The 26,692-nt window shown below is 37.3% G+C and overlaps 4 protein-coding genes across 4 annotated transcripts in view; 2 read left to right on the plus strand and 2 right to left on the minus strand.

The window, feature by feature from the left end:
* The window catches only part of LOC118279145 (pikachurin), a 176,814-nt gene that overhangs the window by 71,381 nt on the left and 78,741 nt on the right, over nt 1-26,692 (plus strand). Inside the window, exon 3 of the mRNA XM_035598681.2 lies at nt 22,353-22,519. Coding sequence (XP_035454574.2) covers nt 22,387-22,519 — 133 coding nt within the window. The 5' untranslated portion in view covers nt 22,353-22,386. The remainder of the gene's footprint in view (nt 1-22,352; nt 22,520-26,692) is intronic.
* Nucleotides 313-2,202, plus strand: LOC118279146 (uncharacterized). The gene is made up of 2 exons (XM_035598682.2): nt 313-1,393; nt 1,704-2,202. The coding sequence occupies exons 1-2, from the start codon at nt 402-404 to the stop codon at nt 1,954-1,956; spliced, it is 1,245 nt and encodes a 414-aa protein (XP_035454575.1). The 5' UTR covers nt 313-401; the 3' UTR covers nt 1,957-2,202.
* Nucleotides 4,049-6,402, minus strand: LOC118279087 (leukocyte elastase inhibitor-like). Its single transcript, XM_035598619.2, has 2 exons — nt 5,028-6,402; nt 4,049-4,277 (listed from the first exon to the last, which is right to left on the minus strand). The coding sequence occupies exons 1-2, from the start codon at nt 6,062-6,064 to the stop codon at nt 4,049-4,051; spliced, it is 1,266 nt and encodes a 421-aa protein (XP_035454512.2). The 5' UTR covers nt 6,065-6,402.
* On the minus strand, nt 6,857-19,581 carry LOC118279147 (alpha-N-acetylgalactosaminidase). Its single transcript, XM_035598684.2, has 9 exons — nt 19,233-19,581; nt 18,711-18,885; nt 18,246-18,420; nt 16,241-16,338; nt 15,636-15,797; nt 14,993-15,187; nt 13,213-13,374; nt 9,720-9,792; nt 6,857-9,082 (listed from the first exon to the last, which is right to left on the minus strand). The coding sequence occupies exons 1-9, from the start codon at nt 19,397-19,399 to the stop codon at nt 9,051-9,053; spliced, it is 1,239 nt and encodes a 412-aa protein (XP_035454577.2). The 5' UTR covers nt 19,400-19,581; the 3' UTR covers nt 6,857-9,050.

Below are 26,692 nucleotides of genomic sequence, written 5' to 3' on the forward strand. Positions count from 1 at the left end.
TCTGAAAGCGGTCCTTGCGCAAAAAACCAATCCCTATCCCTTGTATTTTTATTGAAACCCTACATCTGTTTAAGTAATTTGTATGACATGCGTTTCTCCAGTCATATTAATTGATTTGGGTACAACCCTCCCACGCAAGCTACCTATAACCCGAGATGATTAATTAACGTAAAATAATTAATAAAGTAGCAAAGGATAAAACCTGATTTATTCAGTGAACAAATCAGACTAACAAAAGGAATGCCAGCGACTTATTTATATAAATCCTTCAACGTATGCAGTTACACTACATTTATTTTTTGTTTAAATTGCGATCACTTGTCGGTCAGTATAAAAACATAAATATTCAAATACCCCTTAGTGCCTTTTACCTCATATTAAGAACCAGACGTGTTTGGAACATGTACATTGTACTGTTAACCTCGCTCGCTGCGACGCTCGCGGTGTGCACTCCGGAACCTCACAGCTTCAACTTGGACGGGACTCATATCTCTGAACCATGCAACTTGTACGAAGATGTGTCAGAGAATTTCCGCAAGGACTTGTACAATATCACTCTTGTAACATACCAGGCACTCGCCCGACGCAGTGATCTCAACTACGTGTACTCTCCTCTCTCGATATGGCTTACATTGGCCGGCTTGGCCGAGGGAGCGGACTACCACACCCAGCAACAGCTGTTCAACTTCTTGAAACTCTCCCCTGACGCCTGCAGCCGACAGAAATACTACCGGCAGGCTACTTCCCGCATCATCCAGTCTGATGACATCAGTATTATCAACAATCGTATCCTACTGATCGATGCTGGCGTCAAACCCAACCCGACCTGGTACGACCTCGTGTTGAAGAACAACCTCCTTGAGGTACTCAGCGCTCCTTTACGAAGCAATCCTATCTTAACTGCTATTGAGGTGAAGCAGTTGACGAATATTCATAATACGGGACTTGACTTATCAGGAAACTCAATTGTTCTGGACACAGTCGACTATAATGCTCTTTGGACAACGGAGTTCGAACATGCGAGGATCGAACGAGCTCCCTTCTTCAGCCAAACTGGACAACACACAGGATACGTGGATTTAATGAGAATGAAGAAACGTGCGAGGTTGGCGCACGTCAAGAGCGTGAACGCGAAGGCACTGGAGTTACCGGTTGGTAAGGACGAGCGGTATAAAATGGTGTTCGTGATATTCCTGGAAACACCTAATGTGCACCATAAGCTGAATATATTGGACACGAGTGTTGCGTACGAAATGTTCGAGATGTTCAAGACTAGCTACGTGCCGATAGAGGTCGCTATACCTCGCGTGCTGATCACCAGCGAGGTGGACGTCAAGTCGATGCTGGAAGAATTTGGAATCACAAGTTTGTGGAACGATCCTGTGGCCACGAGGTAGCTATGATTGTTTCTATTTAAGTTATTATGTTTGGATTTTTTTTAAGACAGGGTATAGTGATTGACGCTTCAAAAATTTTAAAATATTATTAAATCTATTTTTAAAACCCTCTCGATCTAAAACAAAGCCAAAAGATGTAGTGATAAATATCCTTAAGCTTATCGAGATATACCTATATCATCCATTCTGCCAACAATCACTACAAGTTCTCACTTGAGTCCGTGTAACTTAAAATAGACTCTATTAGACAACTCTTGAATATTAAACGAAACGAAGATTCAATAACAATGTGTATTCGTTAAACAGGAACATATCAAGTCCTGCAGCTCTGCCGAGGAGCTACGTGCAGCGCACCGCCCTGACGTTGGACAACAGAGGGCTGCTCCCGCCGCCGCCGCCAGAAATACTCGGCCCGCTCGACACTCCAGTCACCGGCTTGGACCCCAAGCTTGGAAACGAGTTCATAGCAAACCAACCCTTCTTCTTTGGACTGTTCGACTCAGAGTCCCTTACATGTGTTATTGCGGCTGCGTTCACCGCACCTACTTACAGATTTTAAAACATGTTTTTTTTCATTTGTTTAAAATTTTATTTTGCGTATATCTGGGAAGAGTCTAACGATTTGGGCATTGTGATTTAAAGCTATGGATTATTTCACATTTCTTGTTAAAAACACAAATATAACGCATTTACCTATTAAGTATTAAAAATAATGTATTTGTATACGATTTAAAGAATTTAATAATGAACCACACAATAAAATAAAGGACGATCGTAAAATTGCGACAAATAGTCCTTTGACATTTACTTTGTTTAATTTGACGACGCGGTCAGTGACCGGTACACACCCATATAAGTAGCTATATGACAGTTCAACATTTTAATCATACTTTTATTTACTGCACTCGTATTAAAAATATCAACAACTATTACTTCCGACAACAATACGACGCGCCAAGCGAGGAAACCTTGAAACTGCACGAAAGAAGGGACTGCCCTTTTATTTGCTTTTAATGGCCGAAATTGACAATCGATCTCAATCCAAAATCTCTACATCGATCTCTAATTAATAATACCGGACTTTCGATGATATAAATCTTTTCGTTTCTTATAGTTCGATCTTCATGTTATGTCCCTAAGCTTATAAAAGAAGCATTAGACAGCAGTACATTTCTTCAAAAAAACACGTTGCTCCGCACTAGGATTACTATCTCCTGTGTTGTGGGTGCGTTTACAAACATACAGTATTACATATACATGACACCCAGACCCGAAGCAACAATATGTGGATCACACAAGGAGTTGCTCCGTGCGGAATCTGAACTAGCTACACGTTACGCGGCAACCAGTTGCCCAGCCACCGCGCCAATTGTGCAGTCATATAGATCTTCAAGGCGTTTAAGGACGAGATGAATCTTGTGCACATAGGTAGATACTTTATTTATGTCAAGACTTATATTCCCAGAATTTGGCGCATTCATATAAATAAACTCTTTATTTAATTCAGTATACTCAGCGTACCTTTTGCAACAAAAACAGCACAAACATAATTATTTTAATAAATTTTAATTAACATTCAACATTCTCTTTTGAAGCGATACTCCTGTATATAACTGAGTAGGTACCTAACATAACGGAACGTTCCATTTATAGAGAAAAGGTTGGACTAATTAAATTTAAGCGTTAGGGTGCTTTTCCACCGAAATGTGCTATGCTACGTTGCTGTGGATGCGTTTGGCTTCAACCAATCATATTCATTGGTACACATAGCATAGCAATGATAGATAGAGACTCATCTAACCTATGTTTTTTATATGGAAAGATGCGAAAAAATGGCTTGACTACTATCGATATATCGCATTATCGAGCTGCGCATCTTCCTCGCACAGCTACATAACTTAGTATCAGTGGAAACGGTCACATAGTTTCACAGCTTAGCTAATTCATCTTCGTAGCATAGCTACATAGCACATCTCTGGTGGAGAAGCACCTTTAAAAACCTGTTAAAATTTTGTCCAGCCTACAATATAATACGAAGTTAGCTTTTCGCCGTTTTAAGGGCAGATAGTAATTAAACATTCAGGTTTAAACCTTTATCCTACTAAAGGATTAGGTTTTTGTGTTAAACTTTCTTCAATCTAGAATATTGTGAGCTTCGTACACTTTTATTAATTAATTCGAATTAGTAACGCCTAATTTTTTAAAATGGATGCTTAAATAAAAAAAATCTTTTAGAGTCTAAGAAAAATAGAGCTTGTAGAGAAGGAAATAGGGTATTTAATTGCTTAACCTCATCATGCCTTAGGCCTTTTCTCCCAACTCCTATGCCTTTTTATTTCATTCCATTGAGAAACGTTAACGTAACATAAAATATATTCTGATCTGGAGCTGCGGACTACCTAGCGGGTTTACCGGGGCTCCGGCTCGAAAAGCAGGAGTAGGAACGGGGTGGTATTTAGTCAGTAAAAGTCTGACACTCACTCTCGCCTCGCCCAAGGCGAGAGAAGTCATTAAACGAGTTTTCCCACTAAAAAAAAAAAATATGAGATATCAATGACTGATTAAGACACAAGTAAGTTATTTAGGTTGCTCAAAAGACACAATACAAGAAAAACAACACAAATGCACGAAAACATCATATATTTTCGGTATCAACCGGACGGGTTGGGTTTGGAGTAAGCTCCAGCATAGATGCAGGTTTTGGTCGCAGTGTCGAACAGTGCGAACAAGAAAGGTCTGTTTGCAATGAAGTCCTGTCCCCTGCCTATGATGTTGTTCACGTATCGCCGCTGAGGCGGTGGCTCCACGCCCTGGCTGTCCACACTGACTAACACGCGCTGGATAAAGTTGCCAGGCAGTGCTGAGGGCTCTGATATGTATCTGTAAATAGAAGATAGTGTAATTAGGTTTTGTTCTCTTTTGTTCTGATACCGAAAACTGATCTAGTCGGTAAGTGGGTGTTTCTTCAAAAAGATTTAACTTTTATTTAATAAATCGTTATTCGCCCGAGTTATTAAGCATCGTGGCGACCTATTATTTATCGTCCTTATTTTTTGGATTGATTGAGTGCAGTGTCACATTTAAATTTATTGAAACCAAATTTTGAGTTTCAATCGGCAGGATTTTTAACTTTTGGTTATTCAAATTGATCCATTGTATTTATGTTTCGTTTAGTTTTCTCTTCTTTTTAGTAAAAGAGTATCTATTTATAGTGTAACGTGTTTGTCACAATTCCTAATTTCTGAACTATGAAATGTCACAGTCGTAAGTACCTACTAATACATGAAAAGGTCACCTATGTTATGTAAAGGTTACACAAAATCAGAATAACCGCGACCTTTGGAGAATGAGGTCAGACTACGATGAAACAAATATGTTTAGATATTCTTAAAAATAATTGTAAGAAAATGACTAAATATTAGTAGTTTAGAAAACCGATCGTAATGAGAAGGGGCATGTGTTTCTACACAGACATTTAACACACAGTTAATTATTAGCTAATCTTATACAAACTCTGCATTAAGCAGATACTTTGTATCACACGGTTCCCAGGACCCAGATCATAGCAGAGCTCATATTTTAATACCATAAACCAAACTATGAACATAACAGTAAACAAACATTACTTACTTAGTAGCCAAAGGATCCCTCCAGAACGATTTGACGCCAAAGTCTTCGAGCGCAGCGCGTATGTCAAACTCCGAGGAGATAGAAAACCGCGGTACGGCGACATCCAGCGGGACCAGGCTCATCTGCAGCAGCGAGAATATCTCCAGGATGGAGCCCATGAACATTGCCATCGCGTTCCGCAGGACATTGTTCCCCGTACCCACAGCGATCAGCATCGTGTACCGCCCGTCCACGCCGACCGGTAGCTCCACCACCCTAGCGCCCAAGAACGGAGCCTGCATCAACCGCACTCTCTTCCGAATGTGCATCATGTCCACATTGCCCACAATCAGGCCGTGCTCGTTGTAGAATGGCTGTCTCTGTATATCGGCCTCAGGGAAAGCAGTCGTCCACAGCCCCTGGTACTCCAGCGCGTCCAGAATCACGGAGTTACCGCTCAAAGGAATGTTCGCCTGCGTGCCAATAAACTTCCGCGCTCGCTGTACCGTCTGCCGCGGGTTGTTCTTGATCGAAGCAAACCCTGCTTTAAGGAGACCCAGGGCTTTCACTGTCTGACCCCACGCAGGGTTCACCCTGAGGTCCTCGTCCAGCAGTAGGATCCGCCGCCGGTCGAAGATTACATCTCGTCCAGATTGTTCAACGTTGGCGGCGATTTCGTAGAACTTCTTGCGGATACAGTTTTCCTCGGGGAGGTAGAGAGAGGCGAAGATTTGGCGTTGGACTGAAGGGTCGGCTCCTTCAGCTAGAGCCGATAGAGAAAGCCATACCGTATAAGGAGAGAATACGAAGTGATCGTTACTTCGGGCGGCCACACTGGTGTACAGTTTGTGATGGAAGGAGGTAACGGCCTTACTGTAATCTTGGTATACGTTGCGGTCGCATACGTTCCTGTTGGCGTTGCCCCCGAGGAGTCCATGGAGCAGGCCGCCGGCGTGGTCCGCCAACTTGCCCGGTATCCCGATGATGTCGTCGAGTGTGCCCAGACCGTGGACACAGCGCGCGACGCAGACCGCCAGCAACAACAGTGACAGCCGCATTTCAACCTACTTCTTTTTCTACTGGACTTTTACTCAGAAGAAAGTCACTTATATAGGTTGAAGTAAGCACTAACGAGGGTGTTTAGTTAATTCGCCATTAAGACATTGGTGAAATACTAGTACATTTGTGGTCTCAGGTAACGGAATAAATAATCGGTTTCTAGTTTATTGTCGTTTGCATTATCTGTAATGCAATAAACTAATTATGTAGGTATTAAATGATACAATTAGGTCACAAAGTGAATTTTACATTATTAAGCAATACGCGTAATTATGTACTTAGTATGCATGTTTTTAAAGCGGAAATAGGCACGGAGCAATTCTGTTGGCAAGTCACATCGTCACATCACATTGCACTTTATACAAATGATATTGCCATGATTATTAACTGCTGTTAACATGGCATTAAAAGAACTGGAAATACTGGAATCATTTTCACAGTTATATTTTAGTGTGTATTGTGTGTTAAATATTGTAACATGGACAACAACGTGCAATCAACACCTTTGTATGGTCGTAACTCAGAGTAATTAGTTTGTATTAACCTCCGTACTCAGAGTCATTTAATGGTTACTTAATCAGTCCTTAGCAATTGTTTTCGGAACAAAATCGTTACTATACTAAGAAATAGTTTAAGTAGTCATTAAAATGTGTCTCAGTAAGGCAGTAAGGCTGATTTTTTATAAAGAAAATAAATATCAGGGACACCTTAGATACTACTCTTTTCACTTTATACAAATTGATAACTGATCTTAGTTACAGTTATGATTATTAAAAAAAAAGACAAGAATATATATGTAAAACTTTATTAGATGCTACAATTTGAGCGAGAGTTACATTAAGTACACATTAACTTAAAATCTTACAATTAATATCACAAGGTTTGTGAATATTCATGGAAAGTATGTACAACAGCACATAATATCATATCAAACTTCAATAGACTTTCGACTTTAAAATAGAAGTAATAAGCTACATAATATCAAAATTACATTTATTTTACGTTTTAAATAAAATAGATTGATTTGGCCATCGCATGAAAACACAAGTATACCTACTTTTGTTGACATTATCGTATTATATTGTTTAGTCTATTGCATGATTACGAATTACTACGGTCGATCTATTTTATTTAAAACGTAAAATAAATGTAATATTTATAATATGATAACAATTTACACAACAACTTAAGACAGAAGGTCCCTTAAGTAGGGACTAAATAAAATAAACGACTTGGTATTACATGAATCTTACAACTTGTTACTGTAGAATAACTGAGGTGCGCGACTTGGACTTTTTATAGGATGCTTTTGATGGTATTCTTATGTATAATTTAATATAGTATTTAGGTAGAGCATAGATTTATTATATATCTATAACTCACTCGGTTACTAACTAAAATTTATTCATACTAAACTTAAAATTAAAAGATTCATAATCTTTGTGTAGTAAATTAAAATAAATGCATAATTGAATAGTATTTATAACATTAGTAGGTACAGTAACGACCAGTTTGGCGATATATTAAAGAAGGGCCAAATTAAAAGTACCTTTAACCGACGAGCATACATGAAAAGACTGATGAATGTTGATGAAGCGAAAGAGGTATGTAAGATTCGTAGCAATTGACGATCTATTGTCTCTGTCTTTCCCCATGGGAGACAAACTTTGTATTAGTATAAAGTATAGTTTTATTATAACTTTCGTGAGACATACTAAATTAGTTATTATGTTATCGGCTTAGTCACGTAACTGTTTAATGAGGAACTCCACTAGTTTCAAGCCATGCTAGAGGCTCATATTCATGAGCAGCATTCGCACACGACGCGGGGACTTTCGTGTTGCTACTCTACTTGAAACTAGTCGAGTTCCTCGTCAAACAGTTACGTGAGTAAGCCGATAGCATAACAACTTAGTATAGTCCCAGTCGACTCGATTACCTCAATACTCGACTTCCGAAACTACGATCACTTACATAGAGAGAAAATCTAGCTTTCAACCAACTTTTTTTACTACAAAGTCTTAAAATAGAAAAAAAATATACCTCAAGCGAGTCTGACCTCTTGAGTAAAACCTCAAACCTCTTTGGAACGACTCTCATATTGACGTAGCCTCTTTACTTTGTGATGATAGCGTTAAAGTATTATCAACCTTACTACTTAGAGTATACGGATCAAAATCATTTGAATAGTTTATTGATGGAGCTTAGAGGAATTGATATTTTATAGTTATAAGTTCTGCACTAGTTTTGGTTTACTTGTGGCATAGAAATGGTTTCGTAGTCAAAATTGATTTAGTTTTGAACTTAGTTTTCACTTTTTCTACCTTATTTTTGAGAAATAAGATTAGCATAGTATTTTCATATACAGTATGGAGATCAATCATATGACTTAAATGAAACCACAAGTTTTACTAGTCCACAGAAGCATAATACAAATATTTAAACGAAATCCGAAAATTTAAAAAAAAATATTTTCAAACAAAATAAATAATTAAATTCATCAAGTATTAAATTCTGTATGAACAGCTCTATGTTTATTGACCACAAAAGAGCTGTAATATTGTAGGTTGTCTAGGAATATTGTGGACTACGTTGTTGGTTGAAAAGTGTATTCAAATTAGCTCAAAGAGAATAATGCGCTTTTAAGCTTGACTATTGGGCCTATTTTACTAATTTTTCTAGTTTAAATTAAGTCATGAGAGGTTTCTCCATACGGTATATACAAAACATATGACTACAATTTTTGACCATTTTACATACAAACATACTTTATTGGACGGCAACTGTAAAAAATTAAGTACATAACAAAACTACACACACACATTCACATTATTTGAAAAACCACCTTAAACTCTAACACGTAGAGTTCTAAATTCAATATCATAGTCACTCACTAATTTATTGTCCTTCAAAATTGCACTTTATTTCTTTGGATATAAAGTTGATATTTGTTTGGTTGGTATTGGCCCATCAGTGGCAGCGATATTAAAGTGGGTACAGGGTGTACAAAATCACATCTGAAATGAGAAAATATTTTTTTAATAATAATATGATTACGCTTATTTTATTGAGGGGTAAGTAGAGATGCAGCTTCAGTATGTTATAGTAGGTATACTATAGTAAGTAATATCTAAACTAATTATAATTATTAATTTCCTTGTTTTATAAAGCATTTTCTCCTGTATTTTCTCCTGTATCGTAGCTGCGTTTACAAACATACAAGTTCACATGACACCCAGACCTAAAACAACAATTTGTGGATCACACAGAGTTGCTCCGTGCGGGAATCGAACCCGCTTCACGTTGCACGGTAGCCAGTTGCCCAGCCACCGCGCCAACCGTGCATTCAAACAATTAGTAGATTTTATGATTTCGAATTATTTTTGTCTATTTCTAACAATTGCTAATTTGTCTGTGTGAATAGAACAATAAATTAATTACGGACCCACGAATCAAACCAGAAACTTTATGTTCAATTGACTTTCGACTTTATTTCAATAACGTTTAGGTTGAACATCTTTAACAGTCTGGGATAGTTTGATCTACTGGTGGACGCTGTAGTACATCAATTGAATTTAAACACTATTTCAATGGACATAAGGTGTAAAATACTTCAACAGCACATGTCTATGTAAATAATTTTGCAGCACTCACCGAATCCCGGCACGGTGACTTCAATCTTATCGTCGTATGTCACGTTTCGAGTATATTTGCCCGAGAACACATCCTGCAAACAAAGTTGAGTCTTAAATAGTATGACATAATGTCGAATTTACAATGTTTTGTATGGTGTAGGTCATTTGTAATTTGTATTTCTGTACCTCTACCATGAGTTTGAAGCAATAATATTTTGTATGGCAAATTTTACAACGCCTCTACCGGTCACCTGTGGAACTAAAATTTGCCATACAAAAAAATTACGCCTCTTCGCTATCGAATATCGAAAAAAACTATTTTAGTAAACTGATTACAAGTGCATTTTATTCTTAGTTGTTGATTTTTTTCATTTTATAACACCTAGATCCGAAAACTTTGTGGATCACATAAATAGTTGCTCCGTGCGGCAATCGAATCCGCTACACTTTGCGTGACAGCCGGTCGCCCAGCCACCGCACCAACCGTGCAGTCAAAAGGTCTCATTAAAATAAACGCTTTGACTTTGATTTCAGCTATCACTTCGAAAAATCTCTAGATTATTCTAGAAAAGTCTAGAAGGTGTAATATAAATGCTAATGTATTATCTGTGCTGTCGTAATAAAGCTATCTTCGACGCGTACCGCATTATCGGCAGCCCGCCGCCCAAGGGAGTTACACATCTGATTGGCTCGCCCGATTCAACATTTTAGGTTTTTTGAGTTTTTCTCAAAAACTGTAAGTTTTTCAAAAAAAACCTCAGACCAAATTTGTAGATCTCAAAATTCTCTACAAAATGGTACCATCCTTTTCTCGAAGCAATTCGGGCCTTTTTCGACCCCTATAATTCGGTTGTGGATAAAGCAAGAAACCTGAATCTTCAGTAACTAATCCGGCATTGTATAAACACGGAATATTTAAAATTTCAGTCAATTTGAACCAGTAGTTTAAGAATGACAACTTGTTAAAGTTTCTTAATTTTGTCACTCACTGACTCACCGATCATCAAAAGTCCAAGGCACTTCTAGCAGACTTAGAAGCTTCATATTTGGAATACATATAGAGTTTAGTGTCTTAATCATGGGAAAACTTAAATATTTTGTAATTTCGGTCCAGTTTTCCAAATACACCAACTGCATCAATAACTTTGTAATCCCATATAAATATATGGGATTACAAAGTTATTTATGCAGTTGGTGGTTGGTGGTGGTTATAAATTTAGCCCATAGAGACAGGGAGTGGGCTTTGAGAAAAACTGTGGCTGAAGCTCAAGAAGTAGTACCGGAAAAGAAAAAGAGGAAGACTACATATAAAAATAAGAAAATATCATAAGACCTTTAACAAAATTCGTTAGAAGTAGATGGTATCAAAAAGAAAGGCTCTACAAAAAGAAGTGAGATCCCATCAAAAACATCCTGTAAAAAACCCAAGTCTCGCAGCTCAGTCTTTCTACCGTCAAAAGTTGTGAGATCCATGTAATACCAAGTCGGTTAATCTATTTAGTGTCTACTTGAAGGACCTTCTGTCTTAAGTTATTACATAAGTTATTATCATGCCAATATTAAAAATATTTAACGTTTTAAACAAATAGATCGACTTGGACATCGCATGAAAACAAAATGAATATTACAATATTATATTAGATTCTTTAGTCTCTCGCGCCTCACGCGATTGAAACTCTCGTTCCTGTTGGTCGCTGGCCCGTCGTGCTGTGTAGTGTGATACATACTAATAATCAAATCAAGCGATGTCCAAGTCGATCTATTTGTTTAAAACGTTAAATATTTTTAATATTGGCATGATAATAACTTATGTAATAACTTAAGACAGAAGGTCCTTCAAGTAGACACTAAATAGATTAACCGACTTGGTATTACATGGATCTCACAACTTTTGACGGTAGAAAGACTGAGCTGCGAGACTTGGGTTTTTTACAGGATGTTTTTGATGGGATACGTTATTGTGGATAAAAATAATTGCAATTCTCTATGTATTAAGTTAAGTATATTTTTTAAATAAAATTGATCAAATTATTTGTGATTTAATGAAGTTATGTATTATTTTTCTGCGTCTATAATTTTCTATAAAAAGATTAATATCTAATTAGTTCAAATATTGTGAGAATATCTCGAGAAAAAGTAACCTATAGTGCTCCTTGAAAATTAAGCATTCGTATGGTAAAACTAGCAGCTGTCAGCGGCTTCGCCCGTGTTAAAAAGATATCCTATCACCCAAGTCAGTTTATACCCTGTCTGTATACCAAATTTCATCAAAATCCGTTCAGTGATTTCAGCGTGATTGACGGACAAACATCCAAACATACAAACAAATAATCTTTCAAATTTTTAAATATAATTATTAATTAAAATGAAAATTTATACATTTACATAACTTTTCAAATTAGTCTATTAGTTTTGGGGCCTATTTAATGTAAATAAATGATCAAACTTTTTTCTCGGCATTAGACTAGCAAGGGGCCAGTATAAAAATACCTATACTCTCACTAAGAATTCAAATAAAGAAGGTTCTATCTTCAACGCCTATACTTCTAGGCGGTGGTTATAAGCGATAGTGAACCGATTACAAGAATTCTTTTATACCTACTTAGCATAATACGATGAGATCAAAACCTAAGCCAGTCTAATCATATACGTGCCCAATCTTAACTTGAAACTTAATCTAAAATCACAAAGTTTACAGAAAATTACCGCAAAGTTCTACCAGTGTAATATCGGATAATATGCTCCTAGTGGTCCTTAGTTAGAAAGTACTATGTATAGGTAGGTGCGGGTGCATTCATTAGTGTAATGAACCGTGTTGAGCTGTCGATGCACCTTTCGTGCGCGTAGCAGATAAGCACCCAATATAAGTAGCTATATGTACGGGTATAGTATGTGTTTGCAATATGCTGATAATTATGTATTATGTAGGTTTAATTAAAGTTTGGTAGGTTCAGAGAATTATATAAAAATTGAAATTTCGCTTACGAACTTGACGCTAGTGTCGACTTATGTCTCAAAAATATATGTGATTAAATGTGGTCTAAAACTTATGTCTCAAAACTAAAAAATACGTGTGATCTAATTCTTTTTTAATTTCTATTTATATTAGTTCTCCACAGATTCTTGGTCCGTTGCCTTGTCATATTTTTTTTACAATAAGTCTAATTAATATTTATAGTTATAATTATTACTACAAAAATGTGATATATTACTGTTAAATGTGTTCAGTTGTTGATGAATGGTATTTTGGAAAATATTAGTTTTGATGGTTATCGACTTCTTTTGCTGAGATGTTCTCTTTGTGTGAAATGTCTTTTTCAACTTTCTAATCCATTCTATATACCTTCTTGAATGTATATATTGTTATAGGTAATTAAGGTGTCTTACGCCTGTCGCTCTTACAGGATTTATACTTCAGTCACAGAAAGTTTAGAGATAGCTGCTGCTTACTCAATTGCAGGTCTTAGTTTTAGGAACCCATAGAAACATACTAAGTTATAAAGAAATCTTACCAATATAGTGTATCCATCAGTAGCGTTAAGGTTGTAGGTGCTGAGCCTGAAGGAGACGTAGCTAGCGTCCGAGTCCAGGTTCATGAGGGCGAGGCTGTACGACGGGAACTGGTCGCCCTTGCGCGGCAGGTGCGGCTTTATCCAGAGCGTGCAGTCTGTTACCTGGGAGGCAAAGTTGGGAGTCAGAATAAAACGTTTAATGTAGACAAGTGTGTGAGAGCCATACTTCGGCACGAATGGGCCGGCTCGACCGGTGTGATACCACGGCCTCACAGAAAACCGTGACGGCCTCACCGAAAACAACGCTCCCGTTGTGTTTCGTTGTGTAAGTGAGGTTACCGGAGCCCCAATTACCCCCCTTCTCAATCACCGATTCCCCAACAACCATTAAATTCCTAACCCCCAAAAGGCCGGCAACGCACTTGTAACGCCTCTGGTGTTTCAAGTGTCCATGGGCGGCGACGATAGCTTACCATCAGGTGATACGTCTGCTCCTTTACCTATTTTATGAAATACTATTAACCATTAAGTAAACCATACTTTAATACGTCTACCGACACACAGCACTACAATTGAAGGTACCCCCGCAATCCCCGTCCTTAGACAAATAGTTTCGTTCCGTATCAGCTGCAGCGCTGTAAATACAATTTATTCGTTGTCCGCGCTCACCAGCTGCGATTTATTATCAACTAGATACCATCTGATAGTAACAGTAACAGCATTCTATTACAATACTATACAAGCACGCGGTTTCTCTCGTTGAGTTATATTTTTGTACCGTTCTATAAATAAAATAAATAAAAAAATAAACACTTACGTATCTCATCTGAAATAGATAAAAACATATTTTAATAACCGATGAATAAATAAAAACTTTTTGGTGACGAGAGGGATAAATCTTCTACAAGAACAGAGCGTAATACCATTTAAATATCACTATTCCTCATCTGGTGGGATTTGAGAGGGGAAATGTTTTTTTCCGCCTTAGGTGAGACAGGAGTATCAGAATCGTACTGACTAAAAACCACCCCGTTCTTAATCCTACTTCGAGCCGGAGCCCCGGTAACCAGTTTGTCTGTCCTTGGCTGAGGAACAGTTCTGGTATTGGAGTGTCCATGGGCAACGTAAATCGCTTACCATCAGGTGATATTACTACACGTTTGCCGCCCTATCCCATAATTACCCAGATAATAAATAAAGGAATCACTACATAGTATAAAACAAAGTCGCTTTCTCTGTCCTTATATCCCTTTGTATGCTTAAATCTTTAAAACTACGCAACGGATTTTGATGCGGTTTTTTTAATAGATAGAGTGATTCAAGAGGATGGTTTATATGTATATAATACATGCATGCGAAGCTGGGACGGGTCGCGAGTAATCTATATATTAATACGTGAAGCAAAAAATTTGGACCGCTTTTTACGAAAATTGCGCGGACGTTGGAGCATAAAATTTGGTACACTTATAGTTTATGTGTAGGAGAATTGCGGAACGTTAATATTTTTCAAAAATAATGCTTATAAAGTACATTAAATCAATAAATAAAACATTACACACACATGCATAGTATCTGATCGTATTTGACAAAACGTCAAAATCGATAGACATTGCGATGATATTCTCACGTGTCATATGAATAGAGTTTAAATAAAAGAGTTTGTTTGAGTTTGAGTTAAATAAAAATTATCCTTCAACGTACGTTAAGTGGTATTGTAAATTAAATCATATATGGTCGAATTTCGGCCACTAGGCGACCACTAGTAATAATAAAAACGTACATGGTAAGGTTGCGCCATAATGCCCAATGGGTCTTGTGCAATGGCCATAAGGTCCAAATTCTGCAGCAGCGACTTCTCGTACGGCGTGATCTTGTTCATGTCGCAGCTGAGCAGCAGTGGAGCGGACATCATCACGAACACGGCCAGTTGGACGCGACTCTGGCTGTGGGTCAGCACGCCCGTACCGAATATTAACTGGAATGAGACAAAATAATATTTTATTAAGCAAAAGATTATTGGCATCCAAAACAGACGAGTTAAAGTAAGCGTCCATAGGGCCGCATTGTACATCAGTACGCATCGCATGTAGGCATTACAGTTGTATGAGTTTCTATACAAGACAAACTAAAATTCGTTGCGTGCGATACGTATGATGCGAGCTTGTGCACCTTTAAGAAATGACAGATGGCGCTAGTAAGGTTTTTGGTCATGTCAGTCTATTTATTTATCGAAACTGGTAATTATTTGGTCTGACGTGCATGCATCACTTCAGAGTCAGTGCCAAGACCTTAACACACACAAAAACGTCATATTTATTTACTGTTAAATTAAAAAAATAAGATTTATTTCAAGCATCAAGCTATCCCAACCACCAAAATAATAACAACCAACCATAACTACTTAACAATAAAGTAGAAAATACCATATCAGGATCGTTCCAATGTCCCGGGCCGTGGAATGGCGCGAGCTCGTGGTAGTGGTTGCGGTAGTGGCGCACGATGTTGGCGATGGCGTCCCAGGACGTCTGCACGTCGTGGTAGTTGCGCCACATGTTGCAGTAGCGGGCCACCTCCTCGTAGTCCGGCTGGGAACCGTACAAACTTAAAGTCAGACGGCCAGTTTGTCAATACACAGGAGGTTTAAGTGTGGGAGAGCCATGCTTCGGCACGAATGGGCCGGCTTGACCGGAGTGATACCACGGCCTCAGAGAAAACCGACGTGAAATAACGCTTGCGTTATATTTTGTTGTGAGGGGGAGGCCCAATTACCCACCTTCACAATCCCCGATTCCCCAAAATTAAATTCCTAAACGGCGATTGCTTACCATCAGGTGATTCGTCTGCTTATTTATCGGCTTACATAAAACGCCCTCTCACACTGACAACGTGAACATTAATCACCACGTTTACTCAAAACAGGTCGGCGATTTCATACTTATATAAATATTCTCAGGTTAAAATAGACAAACCGCTGTTCTACCGATGTAGGGTACCGATGTGTGCAACAATGTGTAAAAACAATATTTACGTTTTTCTGGTGAATAAACTCTATGTAGTACGGCCAACTGCACGAGTACACCATCGGCCTGCCGGTCTGCTTCAAATATTTACCCAATTCTATGTAAGCTGGAACAAATTCAACACTTGTCATAATTATTTATTTAGATCCATATTATTTTAGAGTTAAGTCTCAAAATTGAGTAGCAAAAGTGAAAAAGTCGGGCAAAGTATTACTGGGCCTTTTTCGGGTTTACGAAAATTTCTCAGTCGTAGCACGGAGTCTGGAATTGTGCCCAGTATAATTATGGCAATAGGCTCACCCCCTATTACCTGGGACTTATGACACTAATGATGGTGAAAAGTGGGTGTACATTGTATAGCGACATTACGTGCCATAATGTGCACCTCTGCCTACCCCTTTTGGGATAAAAGGAGTGACGTTGATGAAAGTGAAAAAGTCTACCATCATACGGTTGTGTGCAATAACAAGCTCTATCACAGAAGGGATATCTACCATGAACCAAGGAGAACCATGAACGCCTGAAGACCGTTAAGCTGTACATAACATTTAAATAAGGACCTGTGTAATCCCTCAACATGCAAATAAATATTTTGAGTTTGAGTTTGATTTTGAGGAACCTATTTAACCCAACAACCTAAGTCCCTACTTTTGATTGTGATCGATTAACAGCATGTAGTTTGAATTCCACCTTCGTAGATTGATTGGCCCAGTGTACTTGGGACAATGTTAATTACTAATTTCACGCAAAGTTCACATATGAAAAATTCTATTAATTCTAGTTACATACTTCACAGTGTAACAAAAGTTTGCTGATAAAGTTATCAGCAGTGTTCGAAATTACCACATAATCAAGTAAACTATAAAAGTTTTATAGTAAAACCTAGTTGATATTGGATAACACGTCGCGAATTATTTTCTTATTTCATAACATCAATAACACACACAATGCATGATCTAACGCTTGACAAACAATACTTGGCTTTAGCATGATGAAATCATTAATGTTATCCTTCCATCTAGTGGCCTTTTCATAACCAGTTTCTGGATCGAAATATCGAATAGACAATAGTCAATAGTAGGTATATGGTCAATCTCGTACAACGAATTTAAATTAATTATCTTACATACATTATTTTAAACATTGGATTTGATTTTATTTTCTCCTTTTTTGAATGGGATTTTCTCCAATGTAGTGGGTGACATATAAGTTCATATACACATGACACCCAAACCCGAAAATAACAATTTGTGTATCACACAAAGAGTGCAAATCAGTTGATTGCCCAACAACCGCGCCAACCATGCAGTCAAATTAATGAATGCATAGTATAGCACACTCATTTTATTTTACGCATAAAAATACTAGTTACTTGGAAATTACTGAAGTACACATTAAATTCTTGATAAATTCTCTGTGATTGGTAAGCAGGTGCAACATATCTATGCAATGACATATCTACTTATGTATAACTACATGACACACCCTACAGTTACTGAGAATTCTGACTTAGTAGAGGGTGCAACCACTACTAGATATGATCAAAATATTCAACACTCAAATACAACAACAATAACCACAGTTGTTCTCTCAAGTTCAACTCTCAAGTACCTACATACTTGATAATCACATCACTCATACTACATTGACAAACTGAAAGTATGTTTTTTTAAAGTTGCCCCACTTTACTATTATCTCCAGTGTTGTGGGTGTGAAACATACAATTTCACATGTAACACCCAAACAACAATTTGTGGATCAGACAAAAAGTTACTCTGTGTGGGAATCACACCCGCCGCTACACATTGCATGGCGGTCAGTTGCCCAGCCACCGCACCAACCATGCGGTCCATGTATTACATTTTTTATGTGTGGGGGATATATTAAAAAAATATGTATGTGGCCTTTTGAATTTAACCCATTGCACACCGCCGGAACACAGATCTACACGAGACACAATGTATTTTCTATAGTGTCTTATATACTGGCAGTCAAATGGTATTAAGAACTCACCTCCATTCAGAATAGCTTCAGACACAAAGCATCCGTCTACTTTCAAGTAGTCTACTCCCCACTCTGCAAATGTCTTAGCGTCCAGCTCCATATGACTCAGTGACCCCGGGTACCTCATACACGTGATGTTTGCTACATTCGTGTACATGCCGAACTTCAAACCTCGAGCATGGATCTGAAATGTTGGTAAAATAGCTACCGTTACAGGAAGATTTTATCATGATTCTCAGAGTAATTTATTATTCTTTATTAAGCCCTTTGAAGTGGGTGAGAAAATTGATCTTTATAAGATATCTCTCAGCTGATTGAGTCCGTAGGCAAAGACCTCTTCCAATAGCTTTCACTGTTTTCGGTCTTGAGCAACTTTTCTCCATTTGGTACCCATAAGTTTCAGCATGTTTTACTATTGCTAGGATACCTATCCGCTACTCAACAATGACTTAAGTGTGATAACAGAATACATACATAATCAGCAATATACTTCATTCCTCGTGGAAATCTCTTCCTATCAGCTACAAGTCTTCCATTTTTGTCTCGTTGCTTTTCAGACCAGCAGTCATCAATGATGATGTACTCAAACCCAGCCTCCTGGTAGCCGTCCTTGTAGAAACTGTCTGCTACTGATAATATTAACTGTTCACTGTAATTCAAAGAAATTATCAATTGATGGAAAAGCGAGTAATACCTAACTGGTCGATAATACATGAAGCACACTCTTTTTAAGTATTTCTTGAAATTCTATGCCTACATGTTTTAAATAATGTAGTGTTAGGAAAGAGAATAAAAATTCAGGCTGTTCGAATTTGAAAATTTGATTTAAAACTACAATGGACATTATCGTAGCAGTTTCTAATGAAACAAACATGTTTATTACTTGTTTATTTCCAGTGCAACACACCTATTAGAATTTGTAAACACGTAAACAAATCAAATGGAATCTCAGAGCTATGCTCATTGGAAAATGGTATATGTTTATGGAATGCTTACTTTAAACATTTGTCCTCGGCATCCTCGCATTTAACTCCGCACATGTAATATCCCCACGACATCCACCCCATGGGAGGAGTGCGAGCCAACCCATTCTCCAATAAGTCCACTTTATCCAATGAAAATATCAAAAACAATAAACAGAACGCACGTCGTAACTCGTACATTTTACGGAAACTCCTATTTTATCATTCACCGCGTCCGTTTATAATATTTATCGTGTGAGTACAGTTTTAATCGCCGAATTTACACAAATATTTCCTGACATTTAAAACTGCCAGACCGCCGGCTCACGGAGAAATGAATGATCGATTGTTTTGTTTTGACTTTTGTCATATTTGTGTTTACATTTTTGACAGCTTACTGTACCTAGTAGAAGTAAGTTAGTCGACCGAATTAAAAAACCTCTTTTTATTATGAATACTAAACACGACTGTACACATTTCTATTCAGTCGCATTGCGTATCTTTGGGCTGCCATTATTATTAATTTTCTGGTTAAAAATTATGACAACGATTTCCTAGTTTCTGTATTCCGTGAACAAAACGAATACGATTTAAATTTAACTCAACTTTATATTCTTAGAACCAATTTGTTATAATTTCTACTCGATCCTTATTTTATAACAATATTCATTTTCATTCACCTTAGCTGCTCAATAATTTAAAAATAGCATTTCATTAATTTTACCTTTTATGTCAGCTTAAATATTTTGAAAACCTTTTAACCTTTATGCCTACTCACTTATTACATTTTAGGAGAGAAATAAGTATTTAATTTCAGGGTACTTACCCATTTACATTTACGATCGAACTGTACGTTTGAGTGAAGATAAGTAATCCAATCCAAAACTTTAAATGGGAATTGCAAAATTCTGAGGCCTGGAGTTAGGAAGGAAACTCCAGCGGCGATGTTTTCAGCTGTGTTGTGATTGATTGACGATCTTCTTAAGTCTACCAAACGGTTCTTATTGTATTTGTATTTCCATATTGTACCTATTAAAGTAGGTAAAAGGTACTAAACATCTTGTAAGATGATAGCAACACTATCGAATTAGATTAAGTCTATAATGATAGTTGTTAGTGAAATATAAATAAAATAAATACATTAATAGCCCAGGTTTCTATTCTTCATGGGCATTTGATATAACACACTTTTGATTGAACAACATTAGCCCAAAGTAGCAACACGCAGAGTTGCGCTTTTTTGCTCGAAAATATACTAGGAGCTATCTCAGGATAAATAGGCACCTCCACACAGTTATTTATAATCACGTGATTAAAAAAATAGTTGAACCCTTAAAGTAAATTAAAACACTGAATGAAAGGTGTCCATTAATTTCAATGAATCGGAATGCATAATCAAATGCATTCAATCATGAAATATTCACTGAATCGGAGCTTGTATGGTGAGCTTTATAAAACCCGAGTGAACAACCAACCACAGATTATCTAGCACTTTGCCTTAGGTGAGCGGGCTGAGCGTAAACTAACGGATCAACATATTTGTATTATTAGTTGTTTTCTGTTTATTCCCATGAGACAGACCGAGGTGAAGTTGAATTAAAGTTATTCTATTAAATACAATATGTCTGCCGTTCCATCCCTAGTGGGTTAAGTAGAGAGCACTGAATTAAATTATGGTTAATATGTTAATGTGTTTATCATCCCGAGTGGCTTAAGTACAGTTTTTGCGTGACTATGAATTTACTGAACACGATGTACCTACTATATCTTCGTAAAGGGATTTTTTGCTACGGCTCAAATATCAGGCGGTGTATAAAAAATATCCTGAAAAATTATTACTGGCAACATTTTTAAAATGGGAAGTTGGTAATTTGAATGAGTTTCTACTCCCTATAATTTGAAGTATTTTATCATAATCATCATCATCATCAACTGGAAAACGTCTTCTGTTGAACAACGGCCTCCCATTAGTCCTCCACGTAGAACGACAAGCCCCCACCCGAAACATTTACAAGTGAAAAATTTACTGATTTGATTTCTTTATAGAGATGTGTTTTGTTTCTTTCTGGTCTAGTACAGTACGTAATCATCAACAGGTAGATACGTAGTGACAGGAAACTAGTAGGTAATAGCCAATATCATCACACAGTTCTTAAGTTTTCAACATCAGAAGTCGACAGACACTACTCCGACACACCGAACAACTACTCTCCTGGGGGCCTACTCTAATTCAACGAAAAACGAAATTTCGTCCGAAACTTCGCAGATTGCATACTACAATTCTATTTATTGCTAACTTTCGTGAACAAAAAATATTTCTTGATTTTTAGTGAATAACTTATTTGAGTATGGGTCGACCTATTAAACGCGCTGCTCAAACGAGACAGCGCCGTTTAAATGAATAATATTAATATCTATCCATATTGATGCATAAAAAAAAAATTATATTATTTTCAAATGTATATTAACCTGATACCCTTACTTATGATCTGCTGAGCCGACAGCTAACAGTAACCTGTTCATAAGCTACATACATAGTCAGTTGTCAAACACACAAACAGATTAGATACCCACATAGGTATACAGTCATGTAACTCAGACAGCACATCAAGTTAACCATCATTCTATACCAGATATGCTACTATCTGTCCTGAATTTTATGGCTACTGAGAAAGATAAGCTAGTATGCATCACTTCAACGTAAACGCAGAGCTCATTCTGCTTATTTTTAAGGAGTTCCCTGGATTATCTTCCACATTTATGGTCAGACTTTAAAAACAATTATATGGAACCACACTGACATCGTACTCTTTCAAACACAAAAAGAATTTCTCAAATCGGTCTATAACTGCCGGATATATCGATTAAAATACAAAAAAAAAAATACGGTCGAATTGAGAACCTCCTCCTTTTTTTGAAGTCGGTTAAAAATAAAGGAATGGAATGAAGATAAATAAATAGATTTTGATATGAAATTAAAAATAAAACGTTATTTCAAGTAATTCTATTAGTACCTAAATCAATAAATCCTACGGCCGAAGATTAAACGAAACTTTCGGATTCGAGTACCGGAGTAGGCCCTCTGATTGCAATTGGTTACTAGCAGTCAGTTGTATTATAGTTTACATTACTAGTGTTATTTGTATTGTTGCAGGGCAGGCGTTGTGTTGGTGTAGGTATGGGCGGAGATGGCATGGCGTAGTGGCGAGATGGTTGCGCCGCGGGTGGCGCCGCTGGCCGCGCTGTTCGCCGCGCTGTTGGTGACGGCCACCTCGCGCGCCTCCACGCAAGACCCCGCGCAGTTCGAGGCCGCCTTCCAAGGTGACTCTTTATTCATTTAATTCACAAGTATAAAGGTTTTTTTTTTGAGGAGGGAAAATCATCCAATGACTTCTCCCACCTTGGGCGAGGCGAGAGGGAGTGTCAGACTCTTACTGACTAAAAACCACCCCGTTCCTTCTCCTGCTTTTCGAGCCGGAGCCCCGGTAAACCCGCTAGGTAGTCCGCAGCTCACAAGTATAAAGGTTGGCAGATAACTTGGCAAGATTTTATTATCATTCTTTTCAAGAAAATTACTTTATTAACTAAAAATACGCGGACGCGGACGTTCAATAGTCAGCGCAATGTCGCCACGTCTGCGCACGATGCTTGTGAGGATCAATCCCTGTGCGATTGGCGAAACTTTCTTATTATTTAAAAAAAATACGTACCGAAGACTATAATTTATGTCTAACCAACTTACCTACTAAAAGTTCAAACACTGGAGTAGGCTAGAAAATTACGCTTTCAGAAGTCATAACTAGTCTCCTAGTTTGTTGCTTTATCTAGACTAGACAAATATTTAGTTCATCGAAATCATGGTTCATTAATGGGAGCATAATTATTCCACTGTTTGTCGAAACTAGGTCCAAGTACTTACCTAAACAAATACCAATATAATTAAGTATTCACGGCAGACCTAATTATTATCAAATCGAATATATGTTATGAAATGAGTACTGGGAACTCGAAACAGGTCGTAACTATAACTAAGTACCGCAGTTAGCAGTTACTTCTGAACGACTGTTGTTTACTAAACACTGGAATAATTCCAAGGCAGTAGCGCCGAACAAAACAGTGACCTTAGCGAAGGAATTTTAATTAAAAACGATTTATACTGAAGGTAGGCGCTTTACAAATCACTAGGGAGAGGTCACACCAGCTCCCGGACAAAATAAACATTCCTCAACAGTAGCTATCCATTATTTTCTTCAGATAAAGAAATCTCCGAATAAAAATCCGGAACGATGCAATTTTGCAGACAACTCTTTGAATACCGAAGCAAACGGCGGCGGCTCTCAAGCAAGCGAGGAGCTCTTTAAAACCGACCCTCTTCCTGCTTTGTACGTCTCGAGATTAATTGTTCTTTAGAAAAAAGGAAGTACCCACTCAAACCGAAGGATATCCTCGCGAAATTACAAAGCAGATTGGTTCCAATTATTCCCAGACTATTACGATTTGCTTAATGTCTCAATCAAGATTCCGACGTTATTGCAACACAAACGCCCGAGGCATTAACGCCAGAGTTTGGAATGAGCTACTACTAATGTAAATTTGTGTTTTTATGATTTTAACTGTGGAGTCGGCTATCGCTAATCCTCGTTCACGATTCGCTGGCTGTTCGGGCGGCAGATAATCCACATTTAATTATGTTGGTCCCGTCGCGCGGTTTAGCAAAGTATGGGAACAAACAGGGAACATTTTTAATCAGCTGCAAGTAACAGACTCGCTTCAATTAGTCCGTTTCTGAGTTGTTTTTCGTCTCTCACAAGAGATACTAAATTGAATTTCCTTTATTGATCCACGAAGTGTTTGTGTCAAGCTTCGATACAATTTTAATCAAACTTTTAGTTCTAGCCATTGTTCAAGATGAAAAGTTTCAGAACTTCTTGTTATTTCATTTGATTTCGGTCGGTGTTTATAAGTGGTTGGATACGATTATTATTTGTTCTGGCCAATAATGTTTATTGTTCGTTCAAAGTCTTTGTTCAACTGTATTATCACTGCTTCGTTAATTGAAAATGTATCACCATCAAAAGTTTTAATATTAAACTTGGAAGTTAAACACAGTATCTAGTCTGCGTAAGTTACTTATCTTACCCAATTAATCCTGTCCAAGAAAACAATAAAAAAATACGAGATATTTTTCATTCTAAGTAGCAAATCCGTTCATGTGTAGTTAAAAACAAAAGAACAAAATCCGATCAATCATAATGAAAGCAGTTTACTGTTTGTATTGCGAATAACGAGTCGTTTTGCTAGGAGAGAGGAAATAAAGCGGCCAGCGAGCGTTCATACGACCAATAAAACTAAGATACGGTGGGCGGGCGGTAAACATTTATGAGGAATAGAACGCTCTGACCCGTTCCCCATATTCTCATACTTTTTGGTCAGTTATGAACCTCCGTGCCGAAACGGATCGCTTTATCGATGACCTGATTGAAGATTATATTATCTGTGCGCCGAATTTTTGACAGCTTACGAGCTGTCACTCGACAGTTCCCGCCAAGTTTGGGCACAATTGAATTGTCAGCTTTTCTATCGAATTTCATTTGGTGTAATGGGCTTAATGTAACAGTTACTTACGAAAATTGTCCTTTTCATTGGCGTAGTTGTTACAAGTGAGATTGCTCATTATATGGAGTGAACAAAGTCTAAATGAGTTTTAGTGAAAAGTACCTACCTACTAAGAAGATGTCTATTATTTGTTAAGTTGTGAAGTATAAGATGTATAGGCACGCACATAGTACTAAAAAGAACACCCCTACTTCATTGGAGATATTATGACATTTGAATAAACCATAATAACGTTGTTTCTATTCTGACACATTAATCCATCCACCATTGAACCGCGATTAATGCCAACAAAGGCATGAATAAAAACGAATGCAAGAAATGACAATAATACCAATCCTCGTCTCGAAGTTAAAGTTAGCTTCAATTTCGCAAATACAATGGAGCTCGTTACACGTTTATTTCGAGCAAATAAATTAGAGATCCCGCATTGTGTGTGGAGATCGCCCAATGTTTCGTTCGTTGCCGAAAATACGAAATTTGTGATAAAACATTTCACGAGTCGGCCAACAAACCGAACAATGGACGAAATGTATGGAAACTGTGCGACCTCATTTGGCTACATTCTATTGTTGCTAACAATAAAGCTATTATCTTGCCAAATTGAATGAATAATTAAATCTCCGTCGTGATTCGCGTATACACTTGCTATGCAAACTGGATAGATTAACAGTTTAAACAGATTTTCTAGATATGAGTTTGCTGATTACATTACTGGGTACGAAGCAAGTTGTCGACTGCGATAATATTCAGCCAACATTGGCACAAACGTTGGATGTGTGCCCGAAGTTGGCGGCTGCTCCAATTAAGTCAGACCATCTCGTGTCTTAAGCCAAGAAGATAAATAAACTTGACTTAGCATACGCTTTGCCTAACTTAGAATGTAGTCGCCGAGTAGGATAGTTTAATGTTGACTTTATTCAAGTAATTCAATTTAAATATGAGAAATTAAGACACAGAGGCTTAAGTAAAGTGAGTATCTTATGCTTGACCGGTCATATTTTTAACCCCCGACGCAAAAAGAGGGGTGTTATAAGTTTGACGTGTCTGTCTGTCTGTGGCATCATAACTCCCGAACGGATGCAGTGATTTCAATTTATTTTTTCGTATGAAAGGGGACTTATGTGCGAGTGTTCTTAGACATGTTTGATGAAAATCGGTTGAGCCGTTTTAAAGTTATAGGCGGTGAAAGAGTGGAGATTAGCCGAAGGTCTGCAAATATACTGGGATGGAGTCTCAAATTAAACCGCACTGAAAGAAGATATTGAAAGATATTATTTTTTCGTATTAACAAAAATAAAAAAAAATAAATAAATAAAAATTAAATTAAAAATTTAATAACAAAAACATATTTTTTTTTATTTAACGTTTTATTATAAACAAAAAATCTTGCACCAATGTAATCTTTAGTCTACTAGAAACAAAAACTAGTAATTAATAAGTCAAAAAAAAATAAAAGCGAACGAGCTTGACCTTAGATGTAATCTTTACTTTAACAAGAATCGAAATTATAGTAAGTATATGTAATATACTAAGCCTAACTTAACCTAACCTTTTTAAAGGGAAATTAAGTTTTTATGTCGGGGGTTTTTTAAATTTTTAATTTATCAATCACTTTATTGACAGTTTTTTTTTTGTTTGTTGGTTAATTAATCGAATAGTTATTTCTATGAACCATGCTATAAACTCAGGTAGGTATTTGTGGTTACAGTAGTATAGATGGATTTCTTATATAGAAACTAAAATAATAAATTAATTAAAAATAACGGTTTACTCACGTAAATTAATGGAGAAAAGCTCTACTACTTTTGAGTCACAGATGTATTCTTCATCATGAGTAGCGTGCGCAGACGCGGCGACATCGCAGTCTACTGTATATAA

This window comes from Spodoptera frugiperda, chromosome 14 (assembly GCF_023101765.2).
Source record: "Spodoptera frugiperda isolate SF20-4 chromosome 14, AGI-APGP_CSIRO_Sfru_2.0, whole genome shotgun sequence".
NCBI classification, from domain to species: Eukaryota; Metazoa; Arthropoda; class Insecta; order Lepidoptera; family Noctuidae; genus Spodoptera; species Spodoptera frugiperda.